Raw genomic sequence first — 17,435 nt, 5'->3', positions numbered from 1 at the left:
AATGAGATTCATAGACCAATGGAACCAAAGGATCCCTGAGGAGGAGAATCATCAGGTTCCATCTCCACCTGCATCGGAACCCATGTCCATCTGCAATTTTAGCACCAGCTACTTTGGTTGGAATATTTTTGATCATGTGGAGGGGAGAAGACATGACATGGGAGCTTAGACTGGTGAAGTAGTAAGAAGAAAGGAAAAACTCTCTTTGGGAGATGTTGTTGGAGGAGAATCAATAGCTTTTTAATATTTTATTATAGCTTTTTAGTTACAAAGCATATGCATGGGGAATTTTTCAACACTAACTCTTGCAAAACCTTCTGTTCCAATTTTCCCCTCCTTCTCTCCACCTGCCATCTAAGGGCAGGTAGTCCCATACATATTAAACATGTTAAAATATATGTTAAATACAATATACATGTACATATTTATACAGTTGTCTTGTTACACAAGAAAAATCGGATTTAGAAAGAAGGTAAAAATAACCTGGGAAGAAAAACAAAAATGCGAGCAAACAATAAAAGAAAGAGTGCAAATGGTATGTTGTGGTCCACACTCATTTCCCAGTATTCTTTCACTGGGTGTAGCTGGTTCTGCTCATTACTGATCAATTAGAATTAATAGGTCTGAAGAACTTCCAGCATATTGAGATATAGAAGTTTGAAAGCTGAGTGCCTCAAAGGATGATGGGGCTGTGAACAGAAAGAGACACATTGAGAAGAGAAGAAAGTTTAAAGGAATAATTCATTAGTTGCACTTTGCATATGCTGGGATTGTGTGCTAGTGGAAGATTTAATAGTTCAAATAATTAGCAAACATTTATCAAGTTAGTCAATAAGACTTTCTAAAGAGCCTACTCTAGATCAAGTACTGGGCTAAGAATTGGGGATACCAAAAGAGGCAAATGAGTCCCTGCCTTCAAGGAATTTGCAGTCTGGGTCTGTATCCAAAGAGATATTAAAAGGGAAAAGGATCCACAAGGGTAAAAATGTTTGTGGTAGCCTTTTTTTGTAAAAGTGGCAAGGAACTGGAAACCGAGTGGCTGCCCATCAGTGGGGGAATGGCTGAATCAGTTATGGTATATGAATGTGATAGAATAGGATGATTCTATAAGAAATGATCAGTGGGATGATTTCAGAGAGGCCTGGAGAGACTTATGTGAATTAATTCTAAGTGAAATGTGTAGAACCAAGAGAGCATCATATACAGCAACAACATTATGAGATAATCAATTCTGATGCACGTGGCTCTTTTCTACAATGAGGTGATTCAGGACAATTTCAATAGACTTGTGATGGAGAGAGCCATTTCCAGAGAGAGTCCTATGGGGACTGAATGTAGATCACAACATAATATATTCACCTTTTTGTTCTTGTTTGCTTGCTTTTTCTTTCTTTCTCATTTTTCCTCCTTCTTGGTCTCATTTTTCTTATGCAGCATGATAAATCTGGAAATATGTGTAGAATTGTTTAGTGTTTGACACATATTGGATTACTTGCTGTGTAGGAGAGGTGGTGGAGGAATGGAGGGAGAAACATTTGGAAAACAAGGATCTGCAAGGGTAAATGTTGAAAACTAACTTATGACTAAAAAGTCATATTGAAAATAAAAACAAATAAATAAAACAAGAAATTTGCAGTCCAAGGGAGCAGATGGTATACAAGCAAATACGTATAAAGCCAAATATATATGGGATTAATAGAAAATAATTAACAGAGGGAAGTGACTAGAATTAAGAGGGGTTGGGAATGACTTCCCACAGATGAGGTTTCAGTTGGGACTTAAGAAAGTCAGAGAGCAGAGATGAGGAGGAAGAGAATTCTGGCTATGAGCCAGAGAGAATGCCTAGAGCCAAGAAATTGTTTTGGAAAGTAAGCAATCCAGTGTCATGGAGGACATGTGGTGGGGAGTAAAGAGTAAGACTGGAAAGGTTTACCAGAAAACAGTTGTTATGAAGGCTGAACACTAAACAGGATTTTGTGTCTGACTCTGGAAATAACAGGGAGCCATTGAAATTTATTGAGTAGGGGGTGAGTTAATCACATCTGCTCTTTAGGAAAAGTCCCGTTAGTGGTTGAATAGAGGATAGACTGGAGTAGGGGGAGATTTGAGGCAAGAAGGCTCTTTGGCAGCTATTGCAATAGTCCCGAAGTGGGTTAATGGTGGAGTGATGAGGTTGGAAGCAGATTATAAGGGTTAGCAGAAGAGAATGAGAGGTGAGAAAGTGGAGGCACCTACTGTGCCTGGTCTTCTCAAGAAGTGTTGACACAGAAGGCAGAAGAAATATAGAGCAATAGGTAGCAGGGATAGAAAGATGAAGGGGTGCGCTTTTGAGGATGGGGAGATATGATGTCATGTTTATAGGCAATAAGGAAGGAACCAATAGACAGGAAGGTCAGTGAAAAAATGGCAGTGTCACAGTGGGTGATATGTTGGAAGAAATGGGATGGAATAGGGTCACTTGAACTAGTAGATGGGTTGGCTTGGGCAAGGAGGAGGGCTGCCTCTTTATGTGAGACAGGGATGAAAGAGGAGAGGGAGGCAGAAGGCCTCTGGGTGACAGGAAATAGGAAGAGAGGAAAAAAGGGAGCTCATGGCCAATGGACTCAGCTGTTTTTCTGTAAACTGTGAATCAAGGTTCTTGGATGGGGGGGTTAGGGGAGTCATGGAAGCTTTGAAGAGGGACGGAAAGCCATCAAAGAGCCATTGAGGAGAGTGGGAGAGTGAGCTGGCAAGGGTGGTATGGATTGTTGAGCAGCAATGAGGGTCTCCCTGAGATTGTAGTGGGTCCATTCAATGGTTGTGAGATTTTTCTCTTCACGCGGCAGCACGTGTGTAAACGTGATAAGCCATGGGAGTGATCCAAGAAATTTCTATTGATAGATGTACACACACGTAATACTATATATTAGCTGTTAGTTTGGAATTCTTCCTTTGAAAACTGTTCATTCAAATCTTTTTACCTCTGATATATCTAACAGCGACTTTTGGTCATATATATTCGTGTTAGTTGTGTATCGATTTTGGATATCTCTGGGAATTTTCATGGAGAGAGCCTAGCTCGTTTTTCAAAGCCATTTGTCTTTATTGCTTCATTTTTCTCTCTCCCCCTTTCCCATAAATATGAAGTGAAAAATCAAATAACTAATAAAGGATGTTTTAGAGCCCTTTGCAAAACAGAAAGGTTCATTGGAGCTCACCAGTCATGTAAAGAAATGAGAAACCGATACAAATAGATGACTATAATACATAATGCATGATACATTCTTCGGAGGTACAGAATACAAAGCTCTGTGAGATCCATGGGGAGAAGAAGACTTTTATTGCCACAGGGATCCGTAGGACTTGCTGTGGACATTGGAGTCTTCCTTAGAAGGGATCAGAAGGATGCTGAAGCTGAGGCATCACTGGTGACCAGCAATTCCATGTTTAGGGAAGTTGTTCCATCCATACAGGCCAGCCTCTTCTCTGCAACTTATGTTCAGAGTTGTTCGAGAACTGAGAGATGGGGTCACTGGGAGTGATTTTTTCAGGGACACACAGCCAGGGTGAAAGCAGCAGGACTGGGACTGCTCTCCCTGTCTCTATGGCAACTCTCCAGCCCCCGGACCATGCTGCCATGGCCTTGGCGAGATGTATTGAGATATTCCGAAAAGGAGGAGGGACGATGTTGCAGGTCCTCCAGGCTCTACTGCAGGTCTGAGCAAGGACACTTGTGAACCGAAGAGTCTACAATGTGATTTGTGTGGCTGATTCTTGCAACACAGGGTCACAGTCTTTGTACACATCTTACTACCATTACTACCACTACTACTATCATTATTGCTATTACTACCACTACTAGTATTACTACTACTTCTACCATCCCCACACACCCTCATTACCACTACTTCTATCACTACCACCACTACTACTACCATTACTACCACTACTACTATTACTATCATTTCTACTACTATTAGTACTACAACAACTACTACTACTACTTCTACCATTCCCACCCAATCCCTATCACCACCACTACTACTACCATTACTACCATTACTGCCACTATGAACTATTATCACTATTACTACCTACTACTACCACTACTACTACTACTACTACTACTACTACTACTACTACTACTACTACTACTACTACTACTATGTCTATCATTCTCCTCACTCCCTCACTACTACTACTACTATTACTACCTCTACTACTACTACCACAAGAACAAAAGCTGAACACCTTTACAAGACTTCTTATCAGAAAGTGCTAGACAATTGACTAACAGCATTCAATTTGGTTACTAGTGTGAGCTTCATTTCTGAATCATCTGTCTGTGTGCACTGAGATTTAGAGCCAGGATCAGAATTAGCACAAAGCTAGAGGAAAGAGTAAAACTCAGGGGAAAAATATGGCATACAATTAATATCATTTCGATTGGAATTATTTGTGGAAGTTATTGATGACAAAATTGGGATTTGGAGGGAGGAAAACATGTGCATATCAATTACAGTACTGTTGTGCAGAAATTTCTTTTTTAAAAATCAATCATGGTGAGACAGCTCTGCAATATTTAATAAACAAATATCCTGGCCTCCTTTCATTTTATGGTACAAAGCTGTGAACTCCGTGAAACTTTGTAAAAGGAAGAAGTAAAGCAAATACTGAGAAGAAAGTAACACTTAAATGCTTTTAATAATTGAAAAATATAGAGAAATTTTAATCACTCATTCATTAATAAGTACCTACTATGTGCCAGGCACTGCACTAAGCTAATTTAATAGTTATAAATCAAATGACACAAGATTAGAAGAGCCTCAATCAGCAAACACTTGGTTTATAAGTTAATTTAATTCCCTCATCTCTTCTCCTTTCCAGTTTCCTTTTATGTATTGTTTCACCTCATTAGAATGTGTACTACTTGAGAGCAATATTTCTACTTGTATTTGTATTCCAGATGCTTGGCACAAAGTGCTTAATAAATATATCTTGGCTTGACAGTTGATAAGTGGAGAGCTATGGCGAGCAAGGATGAGGCAGGTTTGGAATATAAACATATTTGTCAAGTCTTCTAGAGAAAGGATGATAAGCAATATCAAATAATGAGTCAATGAGCAATAGTGAAAGGGAAAACTAGCTTAAAGAAAGCTTGGCAAAAGATCCAGGTCAAATCATCCTCAGAGTATTTGAAGATTTTATCAGAAGCAAGAAACAAACAAAAGAGAATGTGAAAGATCTGCAGAATCTCTTTATCATCAAAGAGAAAAGGCTCATCACATTTGGACTTAACCATTACACTACTGAATGTCTGTTGGAGTAGAAAGATATTGGAAAGATAAAAAGCCTAGACAAGAGATCCAGGCTGAAGGCGACAAGCTGGGAGGCAATTGCAGCTTTGATGGAGAAGTCATGGGGAAGAAAGGAGCAGGACAGTCCCATGGAGAGAACTGGCTTCAGTTACACACTTGCTTCTGTTGATTGCGGGCCGTGTGAGCCGAGACTCACCCTCTCTTCGACTTAGATGTCATCTTGGTAAAAAGGAAGGTTCTGAACAAAGTGGTTTCCAGGATTTTTGAAGCTTGAATCCTACGCTACTCCATCAAGAAATAGAAAAGTTGCTTGGACTTTGTACAATAAAATGAGACATCTACCGCCAACTTCTGCGAGTTCTAGTTTTCCACCTACACAAATGTTCACGAGATTAATAAACACATATTAAAGTCATGACTGGAAGAGGCGCTCACTAGTAGTGAGCAGACAGGCCTTTGCAAGAGACATCCCACTTTTACCATCACATAATTAGTGGGAAGATGAAGAGAATATTAGGTGGGAAGAAGTTGGGCTTATGAACTGCTGGTTATATACACATATATGTCCAAGACAATGACATAAAACTTTGGAGCCTGTACAATAATGGGGGTTGCCCATGTTTAAGTGAAAATTATTCCAGCTTTCTTAAGAGAAGAAAGAAGCTTGTTCAGCAGCTCTCTGGTCATTGGTACCAGCTGGGGTGTAAAACCGGGTGCCTGAAGCTTGTCTTAGGTGTTTGCCATCATCAAGGGGAGGCCGAAGATAGAAGTGGAAGGACCATCCTCTGAGGATGAGGAGGATGCTGTTCTTCATGGATGACTCCATGCTGATTGCAGAGATGCCTCGCACGGACATGGGCGTTTACAGGTTGTCTCCCCCACTAGAGGGAAAAGGGTATGTTTGTGCCTTCTTTTCCCCAGGGCTTAGCATGGTACGTGGCAAATAGTAGAGACTTAATAAATGTTTATTGAATAACTAACTGGACATGGTTTGTAGCCACTCAGGAGAGCTTGGGACCGAAAAAAAACCCAAGTGGATCAAAAATGCTCATTGTCTGGATTATTGTTAGATGGACAACCCGTGGAGCTTGTATGCAAGTATTTATTGTCTTCCTCTCTAACCCTATCTGGTTTTGTCTCTGCCTATTTGCCTTTTACTCTTTGTCTCTCTGTCCCTCCCTCCCTCCCTTTGCCTTCTTCTCTCCTTTTTTCCATCCTTCTCTCTCTCTGTTTATGTGACTCTGCCTCTATTTCACTTTCTTTCTCATCTCTGTCTCTGTCTCTCTGCCTATCTCTGCTTCTGTCTCTCTGTATCTCTGTCTCAGTTGGTCACACCCAGCAAATGACCTTGAGTTAGGTCCCGAATGAAACAGAAAAAGAATAATCTGAAATGTTTTGGACATTGCAAAGCTCTTTTAAACACCCCCAATGTCTCCTTGGAATAAAAGCTCACATTCTCAATGCCAAGATTCTCTCAGGCTGCTTGAATGATTGTGAGTCATAGAATACTAAAGCCTCCAAGGAATTAAAAATGAGTATCTCCCAGAGGTCAAAGAAGAGGTGGATGCTGGGTATGAGCAGGTTGTGACACGTACCAAAGGGAATCTGCAAAGAAAAAGCAGCATCAGCCACTCAGCCAATGCACAATGAAGGATGTCATCTAAGAATGGTGTGGAAGATGAACTGGTCACAGGATAATGTTGAGAGCTGGACTACAGCAGCCCGTATGGTTCCCCTGGCGACTCTGACAATATCCAGAGGAATCAAGGCCCTCATTGCATTAGATGGACCTTCTCTGATGAAGATATGGACAAGGTTCTTGCTTGAAGGGCCGTAACCTGCATCATGGAGGTGATGTCTATATTACTGAGATCCTAGATGTTTCCCCCTCCTCCAGCAGAATGGAAACTTATGGAGGAAACTCATCCTATCTCCACCTTTCCTCCAAAGAATGTGATATCTGGAGGAAATAAGTGCTTAATTAGTGTGTTGTGAGCTCACTTTAGTGGAAGAGTAAAGCAAATCCTAAAACGCTGAATACGATTCAGATTTTATTTTTACCAAAAGCCATAGTGATCATTCAATTTGTATTTTACTGAGATTCAATCACACACCCACTCAATGAGACAGGGATCGCACCAATTATTATCCCCATTTTTGAAATGAGGAAAATGGATCTTAGGAAGAGAACTGCTCTTACCCAATGTCATAGAGCTTTAGAAGCAGTGTGGCTGAGAGAGTAGAGTATTGCACTTTTTGGGTCAGGAATCCCTGGGTTCAAATCTTACCTCAGAGAGTTCCCAGCTGTGTGGTTGGGCAAGTTACCAAACTCTTTGTGTCATACATTCTTTAGCCATCCCAATCATCAGCTCAGACAATTATGATGTACCTAGAACCAGCCTTGGGTCTACTGCTCTTGTCCTTCTATCCATTGTGAAGTCCCCATAAGCTTAAGAATGGGTCCTCAGCCATTTCCACTGAGCCACTCTAATGGCAGCTAAGGTTGTTCAGGAATAGCCCAATGGCTATTCTTACTAAAGACCCTCCAGGGGAAGGGAATCAAAGGAGGTTTGAAAGAAAAATAAAAGTGCATTGGATGCTATGAGAGGTTCTCATTGACTTGAGATGATGAAGGACCAAAGTCCTACCTTGGACAGCAAGAATAACCATTCATTGGCACAGGGACCCTGAGGTGTTCCAGCTTCCTTTATTTCCATCAAAGTGCTGATAATGCTAATGTCCATAAATACTTATCTGCTCTCTCTTGGGAAAGAGAATCCTAGAACCTTAGATCTTGGATGAATCTTAGAACAAGAGCATGAGAATATTTTAGAACAATTTAGAGCTGAAAAGAACCTTGGAACATAGTGTAAGAGCTATGTGTGTGGGTGCTTAAAACAGAGAAGTCCAGATCTGGGACAGAGCTCAGAATGTAGAATGTCAGAATTATTTAGAACATAGAATAAAGATCAGAGCTGGGGGTGGAATTTAGAACATAGAATGTCAGAACTAGAGGAAAACTTAGAACATAGAATGTCAGAGCTAGAAGAGAACTTTAGAACCTAAAATTCTAGGTTCTAGGGGATGGAAGGTGGATAATGGAACAGCCTTTGAGGAATAGAAGTCAGTTTAATCTTGCTCTGCTTGGCCCCAGGAGTGATGAAGAGAAGTTACAAAGAGGCCCTAGGAGGCCGGGTGTGGGAAGGAACTTCTCAGAGGGGAGAGCTGTTCCAGAGTGGAAGGCGGGGTCCCCCTTCCTGGATGTTTCCCAGAAGACCTTGGATGATCCCTTGTTGGGAATATTCTGTAAGGGTTTGTCGGTCAGGGAGGAGGTAGACTAGATGGCCAGGGAATCCTCTCCAATTCCTTCAGGGAGGAATTCTGAACAACTGCGATCTGGGGAGCTGAGATTTTTGGATGCTGCAGGGATGTGTTCCCTCAGCCGGGGACATTGCACACAATGGAGGGTCACTGTGCACAATGACCAATGAGTAGTGGCAACTCCCCAGTCATGCTGTCCACCCTCTGACCCACCTCCCCACCGGGCTACTGGGACCCTCAAGCCTCTCTCCACAGGCCCCTTGTTCTCCTGCTCCCCTCCAGTCTTTGTAGGTTTGTTCCAGAGAAGTACCATTTTGTTTTCTTATTTTTCTAACCTAGGGCTTAGGGTGTGCTAGGCACACAGCAAATGTTCCTTCTCTCTCTATGTCTCGCTATCTCTTTCTCTGTCTCCTTTCTCTTTCTCTGCCTCTTTGTCTGTCTGTCTGTCTGTCTCTGTCTCTGTCTCTCTGTCTCTGCCTCTGTCTCCTCTCTCTCTCTCTCTTCTCTGATGGCTTTTGAGAAGAAATGATTGCTGGGAATGAATATACTGAGATGACAGCACCCAGGTGCCTGGTGAGATGGCGTGATCCATCAAGCTATCACAGCTCACATCAGCAGCCAGGAACCAGGGAGGACTCCCCAAGGACAGCCCCAAGGAGTGACCTACTTGACTCAACCCATCAAAGACCCATCCCACAGAAGCAAGAGAGCAATTCACCTTGTCCACAGTTATGTCATCTCCAGAAGTGAACGTGAGGGGATTCCATAAAGAAGCACAAAATTAGGTGACGATTTTTTAAACAACCATTTTCAGGCTGAGTCAAGTTTTTCTAGAACTCAGTGGGAGTGTAGGGATGATGTGAACCTCTCGGTTTGGGAAGATGTTCTACTTCGGACCTTGCTCTGTTTTCTCAGTAAATATTTCTTTGTAAAATCCGATTGGTGTTAATTATTATTAGAGGGATATGAACTGGTTATATGATATTGAGCGATACACCGATGGGGGCTCATTACCTTTCTCTGTACTTATATCACCAGAGCTTAATAGAAACACTAGTTAAATGCTTGTGGGTTACTTATGAACAATAGTATTAAAAGCACTAAACCTCGATTGCCTCGAATATTAAGGGAAAGAAATAGTCATTTGCCCTTGGACTCCCATATGGCTGGTCCAGCTGGAATCGAGAGGGTAAGCCCAGAGAGGGGGCTCTTCATGCCTTCATTCCACAAAGCTAACTCTAATCCTAACTGATGAAGTCTCACTAAGACTCTCTGCTAAGACATGGGGGAGATACAAAGGCAAAGCCAGACCCTGCCTCATGGATCTTATAATCCATAAAGGAGGGAGGGTCATTGGTCATGTAGTCAGACATTTTGCTGAGATCACAGGCCCTCCATGCTAGAGTCAATAATCATCTTAGGTGGCTATGGGTCTCCCTAACTATTTCTTAGTAGACAGCTTTGTGGTGGTGATCTTCAGTCAATTAAAATGTGTCCAACTCTTGGTGATCGCATTTGGTGCTTTCTTGGCTAAGATCTTGGAGTGGTTCACCATTTCATTCTCTTTACAGATGAAGAAATTGAGGAGAAAGGGGGGAAGTGACTTGTCCAATCCGAAGGAAACTATTGACTGCAGTAAACTGGTCTTGAATCCAAGAGCAGAGCTCTGTCCAATGTACCCCGAACTGTGGGAGAAATTGTACATATGCCCGCTAAAGTTCATTTATTAATCAGTCAGTAATTTAACAAGCATTTATGCTCTCATGGGCCAGTCTGATGTTCTATTAATGTGTCTCTTCATCCCTATGGGGATCCAGACACTGTCATTAGAAATGGGAATTTCCTTCCCAACCTTGTGTCCCATCCTTGTTCTACCTTTAGAGGAGAGGGATCATAGGATCAGAGGCCTGGAGCTGGAAGAAAGCTTAGACGAGGAAATAAGTCCAGGAACATTAAATTATTCACCTTAGATCTTACTAAGAGGGTTTTTTTTTTGGTGGGGGGAGGCTGTAGTACTTGAGAAATTAATTTGCCACTATTCCAACCCCCTCAAGGGAACTGAGTGCCCGAGAAAGTGACACAATCTGCCAGGGGTCACACAAGTGAGAGGTGACAGAATTGGGATTCTGTGACTCTAAGGTTGGCGCTCCAGGGAGGACTTGTATTCTTCTTACGCTCCACATTCACCCCCAAGGAATCCCCCATGTTTCATCCGGTGTTCCCCTATTGCCCATTTTCTGGAACATTTGTATGCCTTCTTCCCATCCAGAATCTGGCTTCCAAACCACCATGTTCCTGGGATGGAAGTGAAGAAATACAATTACTTTTTGCAATTTTAAAACATTTTAATTATTTTTATTTTATTTTATTAATATTGTGTATACTTATATTATGTACATATAATATAAATGTAAAATTATATTTTATTTATTTTATTTTATTTAAACTCAAGTTTTGAGTTCTAAATTCTATCCCTGCCTCCTTCCCCTACTTACTTCCCCCCACCCAGATGGTAAACAATCAGATACAAGAGCAATTATGTAAAACAAGAAGACTTGACAAAAAAGGAAATAAAGAAAGTGAAAAACAGCAGGTTTTATGAATTCAATCGATATCAGTTCTTTCTCTGGCGGTGGACGGTATCTTCATCGTGAATGCTTTGGGATTGTCTCGGATCATTGTATTACTGAGAATAATTAAGTCGTTCACAATTCTTCATCAAACTCTGTGGCTGTTACTGTGCACAATGTTCTTGTGCTTCTGTTCACTCTGTATCAGTTCACATAAATCTTTTCAGGTTTTTTTTTTTTTTCTGAAATCATCCTGCTTATCATTTCTTACAGCACAATAATGTTCCATTACAATCATGTTTGTTTAGTCATTCCCAATTGATGAAAAACTCAATTTTAACGAACAACTATTTTGCACCATGGGGTGCTTGGAAGTGAATGTCCCAAAGATGAAAGGTTCCCAAGATAATACTGCGGAGGTCTCCTCTTTGACCCTTATTTGCCTTCTCTTTAAAATGAAATTTGACCAGATCAATTAACTCATTCAAAACCAAGTATTTATCGCCTACTATGTACCAGACATTCTTGTAACTCCATGAACCAGAGTCTAGTGAAGATTTTTTTAAAGGGTCATTATATAAAGATTATATTATTATATTACTAAAAATTGTCGAACTGATTATATAAAAGGGTCATAAGAGCAAATGTGATAGGAGAAACAAAGGAGAAATGTAGATAAAAGAGTCTCCCGAAAATGTGAGGAAAGAGAAAGCACTCCCAATTAGGGACATCCAAGAAAACTTCATGGTAGAGGTGGGTCTCGAAAATTTTTAACAAGACAAAGAAAGAGCCAGGCAAAGGGCCAGCTTCTGTGAGTAGAATGATCACATCCTACTGGACTCTGGTCCAATTCTAACACCCTTCCCTAGGTTCTCATTTGATTCAATCCAACAACACTTCTCACGTTACTACGTTAGACAAAAATCAACCAGTGTTCCAGAAGCCACGGTGAATTGAAATAATGGTGGATTGTCTAGACATCCAAAAGACATAAACTGAAATTCGGACTCAGACACTGATAAGTCCCTTCTGTTATTTCTTCTGCTTCATTTTTCTTTACCTGTAAAGTGAAGGATGGGTTCAATGGCATCTAAAGTGCTTTCCATCTGAAAATCAGCAAGGATAATCATCTAGTGTCTGGCCCCAAGGGACTTACATTCTACTGGGGGACAACATCTCACAGATAAATGTGGTACAAAAAATTAAAGAAGAGAATATTTGCTTTTGAGAGAGAGAGAGAGAGAGAGAGAGAGAGAGAGAGAGAGAGAGAGAGAGAGAGAGAGAGAGAGAGAGAGAGAGAGAAGAAGAAGAAGAAGGAGGAGGAGGAGGAGGAGGAGGAGGAGGAGGAGGAGGAGGAGGAGGAGGAGGAGGAGGAGGAGGAGGAGGAGGAGGAGGAGGAGGAGGAGGAGGAGGAGGAGGAGAAGGAGCAGGAGGAGGAGAAGGAGAAGAAGGAGCAGGAGGAGGAGGAGGAGGAAAGAAAGAGGCAGCTTGTCCAGGGGTACAGAGCTAGGCACTAATAGACCAGGACTGGAATCCAGGTTCTCTGGCTTTTTGCATTTCCTTGCATTGAATAGCACATCTGGGGGATGTGTGCAGAAGCATAGGGAAGGCTGGGACTCAGAAGACATGGGCTTGCCTGACCAATTCAGGACCAGGACATTCCAGCTCTTCATAAATATTTACAGAATTGAGTTGAATTTAATTGAACAGAAGAGAGACGGAGAGAACCCGTCCCTCACCTAACTGGTGCAGGGAAGGAATGAGTGGCCGGCAGGCAGAACCCTGCTTTATGTGCTCGGAGCAAAGCACCTGGGGCAAAGTCCTGGAAGGTGTATATTGTTCGCACCAGTCTGGGGATTACTTTGGCGCTGTGCCCAAAAAGCTGTAAAACCGCAAACCCTTTGATCAGCAATACTATTACCAAGTCTATATCAATCCAAAAATAAACAAATAAAAAAATGAAAATGATCTTTTTTTTTTCTTTTTAGTGGTGACAATAAAGGTTGTTTTGTTTTGTTTTGTTTTGTTTTGTTTTGTTTTGTTTTGTTTTTTTCTAAACAGTGTTTTGGGACTAGGAACAGGCCTTCAAGGGGCACTCTGAAAACTGTGCCAAGAGTTTACATCTTCAGGGACTTTCCGGGACTGAGCACTTCCTTAAGTACCTGCTTCCCCTCCTCCCACCCCAACCCCAGAGAAAGAAATGAGTTTTTAAAAAGTCTGAGTTGAAAAAAGGCAGAGTTTTTTAAAAGTCTGCCTGATTCTCCTTCATTTTCCTTTTGTTTTGGGGTTTGGTTTGGCTGTTCCTCTAGAGGGGATAGCATCTTTCATGCAGACTCCTTTGGAATCGTCCTGCATCTCCGCACTGCTGAGACAATTTGTTCAGACTGGATCATTGGACCAAATCGCTGTGACTGTGGCCAAAGTTCTGTTTCTGCTCACTCTGCTTTGCCTCATTTCATTGAAGTCTTTCCGAGGGTTTTCTTAAATCTGTTTGTCCCCTTTTAGAATTCTTTCAACCCAGTCACGGAGCACAACTGGAGCTGCCCACTTGAGGGGCGATGCCTCCACTCCAATGCTTTACAGAACGGTTGTAGATATATTTTGCACAAATAGATGTTTTTCTATTTTGCTTTTTATTTCTTTGGGATACAGGCCCGGAGTGGGTCTCCTAGTCTTCACAAGCACGATAATTGTATATATATTGGATTTAACATGTATTTTAACATATTTAACATGTTTTTGGACTACAAGGGGAGGAGGTGGGGGAAGGAGAGGGGGAAAAGTTTTGCTAGGGTCAATTTTGAAAAAGGAGGAGGAGGAGGAGGAGGAGGAGGAGGAGGAGGAGGAGGAGGAGGAGGATGAGGAGGAGGAGGAGGAGGAAGTGGTGGAGGAGGAGTATATAAAGCAGGTTCTGCCTGCGGGCTTGTCATTCTTTCACTGCACTGGTGACGGACTGGTTCTCTCCCTGAAGAGATTCGTGATTTTCTAGGAAGAGTGGACTTGGATTTCACTGCACTAGGTAAGTGACGAGATAGTTCTCTCTCGGTCTCCCTTTCGTGATTTTTTTGGGAAAAGTGTTCTTGATTTTCACTGCGCCGATTAGGGAGAGGACGGGTTCTCTCGGTCTCCCTTTCTTTCCCTGAGGAGATCCCTGATTTTCTGGGGAGAGCGGACTTGGAGCTCACTGAGCCAGTTACCAAAGCGACGCGTGAAGAGCGATCTGGAACTATGGAACTCAACCAAACCAAAGGACTTCTCCTGAAGATGGTGGGATCAGCACAGCAGCTGGACGCCCTCCTCGCGAGGGAGACGGCCCACCAAGAAGTTTTCCAGCCCCAGAATGCGGCCCTGAGGAGCCAACTGGAACAATCTGCCGTTTGCCTCATCCTGCTGAGCCCACGATATTATGGGATGGTCGCGGAAGAGCTGCTGTGGAGGAAAGTGTACTACGATCTGCAAACCCTCCGGAAGACCAGGGGAGCCCTTATGGACGCTTGGGGCCCAGAAGGTGCTTACCGGGAGCACCTCAAAAATGGAATTCATGTCTATCATTGCCTTTTCTTTTCTATGCAAGCACAGTTCGAGCTGCAATTGGAAAACTACATCTACTGGCCTTCCAGCCAGCCTGGGAGCCAAGCGAGGAGGGCGGGCTCTCCCTCCGCAGAAGAGATGGACTGGGCCAGGAAGTTCTGCCATCTTTGTCTGCTTCGGATTGGAGACTTGTACCACTATCTGAGGGAGTTCACGGCCTCCGAGGGAGAGGAGCAAGCTAAGCTCTACTACTACCGAGCTCTGTCGCTCATACCCGACCTGGGCTTGCCCTTCGTGCACCTGGCAACTCTGTCCGGAGAGCTAAATTTTCTTACGTCGAGGCCACGTGTTTTTATCAGTGTTGCATCCATTCCAAAGTCCCCCACGCTGCAGCCTTCCTGGGTCTGGAGCAGATCTATCTGAAGATTCAGGAGGAATACAGACAGCTCCCGAGTGTTCCGCTGGGGAAACTAGGTCCAGAGCACCAGGCGCGGGAAGATGTGAGAAGGCTGCTGGTCAGCTTTATGTATCTCCAGAGCCTCCTGACGCCCCAAGGCAGAAGACACCCGGCGCTGGAGAGGCTGTGCGGGAGGGTCCTGGAGGACTTTCAGCTGTGTCTCTCCCACCTGTCGATCCAAGCCGGGCAAGGCTGGGCCAGGAGAGCGGGGACGGAGCAGGGGCATGGCTCCTCGCTCTTGCCAAATCAACTGGTCTTCCAAATGGTCATCCTCTGCCTCTTGACTCTGGAGAACTTGAAGAGAGCCGGCTCGGAACTGAGCCACACGGCCATCTCCTTCAGCCTGGTTTTCTTCTCTCATATCGTGCGTCTGGTGGGCGGGCAACATCCGGGAGGCGCTGCACAGCCGGGTGGCGCCAGGGAGGGACGAAACGCAGGAGCCTGAGAAGCCTTGGCTGGAAGAGGGAGAACCGGGACCAGAGTTTCCCGCTCCCCACTCCGTCTCGGTTTTCGTCGGCGAGTTCCCAGAGAGCGATCAGGAGCCGCGTTTCTCCATTCCACCTTCCTGCCCTGAAGATTCCTGGGAGGACAGCGAGTCCATGGAAGTCTGGGAGCCGGACGGGAGCCGGGACTCCCCCGGGACTCCTACCATGTCTTAGACGACGGCGAAGATTGGGGGGACGTTTCTTTCTGTTCGCTCCCCGACTCGGACAGCAGCTTCAGCGAAGTAGCCTCAGAAAAAGGAGAAGAGGAGAGAGCCTCGGAGGAAAACGCCATTTACAGCAGGTGGACCCTGCCCAACTCCCAGGCTTTGCAAGAGCGGCTGGACATTCTGTGCGCAGAAGGGCTGCTCCCGGCTCTCCGGGTCGTCCTGCAGTGGCTGCTCACCGAGCCGGCCCTCAGCGCCCTCAGCATGCGCGCGTGGCCGGGCCTCTGGAGGGACCTGCTGCTGCTGCTCAACCTGCTGCCCAGCGCCCAGGAGCTCGGAAACCCCCCACCTCGGGCTGCCCCCCCCGGCTCCGCGAGCTGCTCCCCCACTTTGAGCGGCCCAGCCCCCCCATCTCTATGCCCCTCCTGGAGGACACCATCCTGCGCTCCCTCCTCCCCTTCCAGGCTGCCCACGCGAGCTTAAACTTTGACCTCGACGTGTTTCCCACTTTTTCCAGGGAAGACGTGGCTCTGCGCGCCTGCGTCCTGCGCACGTTTGGCCACTTCGCTGCCCACCTGCCTGACAGTCTCGTCGTGTTCGATCCGAAGCTGGGCCTCTTTCTCTGGACGGTTCCTCCTTCGGGGGAGGCTCGGGAGAAAGGGGCGCCGCCCCCGGCCCGGGAAGGTCCGGCCCAGCTGCAGAGACAAGTGCAGTCCATGGAGACGGCCCTGCGGCTGCTCCGCATTCAGACGGCCCTTTCCCCTTACCTCATCCCAGACGCCGTGGCTCTGTGGCAGCACCTGCCCCTCGTGCGGGAGATGGCCCAGAGCGGGAGGTTCGTGCTCATAGTACCCAGGATCGTGATCGACGAGTTGGACCGGAGGAAGAAGGAGGCCCCGGCCCGGTTCGCCCTGCGGTTCTTGGAAGAGCAGCTGAAGCAAAGGAACGGGCGCTTTCGGTGCCAGGTGCAAGTGCGGGGCAAGTGGAGGTGGCCCAAGATAGGAGGAGAAAACGCGGCTGCCTGGAACCTCCACAGCATCCTCCGCGGCTACGGGGAGCTGCTGCGCGCCGTCGGGGAGGAGGCGGACAGCGCCAGGGGGATGGTGACCGTCCTCACGGCTCTGGACCTGGCGGGGGCCGGGCCCTTGTCCCCTCCCCTGAGCTCGGCCTTCGAGGCTGCGCACGAGGCGGGGGTGGCCATCGAGCACGTCCTCCCCTTCTACACTCGCTGGAAGGCCCTCAGCCGGAGCACGGAGCTCACAGGGTCTTAGGGGCAACATTTCATTCATGCATCCGCATGGATGTGTTTTTAAAGAATTCCCAACCCCCCCCCCCAACCCAAGCCAAGCCAAGACAAAGAAACGTGTTTTTTAAAAGTCTGCCTGATTCTCATCCGTTCTCCTTCGGGTTTTGTTGTTGTTTGGTTTTGTTTTTCGTTTTTTGGTTTCGTTTCGTTTCCTTTGGTTTTTCTCTAGAGGGTCTTTCAGCCGGAGTCCTTGGGAATGGGCCTGCATCTCCGCCCGGCTGAGAACTGGTTCTTGGACCCCATCGCTGTGACTGTGCACAAAGCTCTGTTTGTGCTCACTCTGATGGGCGCCGGCTCACGGAAG

At 45.1% G+C, this 17,435-nt stretch overlaps 1 protein-coding gene across 1 annotated transcript; it reads left to right on the top strand.

Moving 5' to 3' along the window:
* The first annotated feature begins 14,416 nt into the window (after positions 1-14,416).
* LOC141552551 (nonsense-mediated mRNA decay factor SMG5-like) lies at positions 14,417-17,096 on the top strand. Its single transcript, XM_074284679.1, has 4 exons — positions 14,417-15,022; positions 15,079-15,557; positions 15,753-16,197; positions 16,290-17,096. Exons 1-4 carry the CDS (start codon positions 14,417-14,419, stop codon positions 17,094-17,096), a joined length of 2,337 nt encoding a protein of 778 aa, XP_074140780.1.
* Positions 17,097-17,435: the final 339 nt, after the last annotated feature.

This window comes from Sminthopsis crassicaudata, chromosome 2 (genome assembly GCF_048593235.1).
Source record: "Sminthopsis crassicaudata isolate SCR6 chromosome 2, ASM4859323v1, whole genome shotgun sequence".
Lineage (NCBI taxonomy): Eukaryota > Metazoa > Chordata > Mammalia > Dasyuromorphia > Dasyuridae > Sminthopsis > Sminthopsis crassicaudata.
The sequence above is the reverse complement of the archived record's forward strand: the minus strand, read 5'-3'. Positions and strand labels throughout refer to the sequence as shown.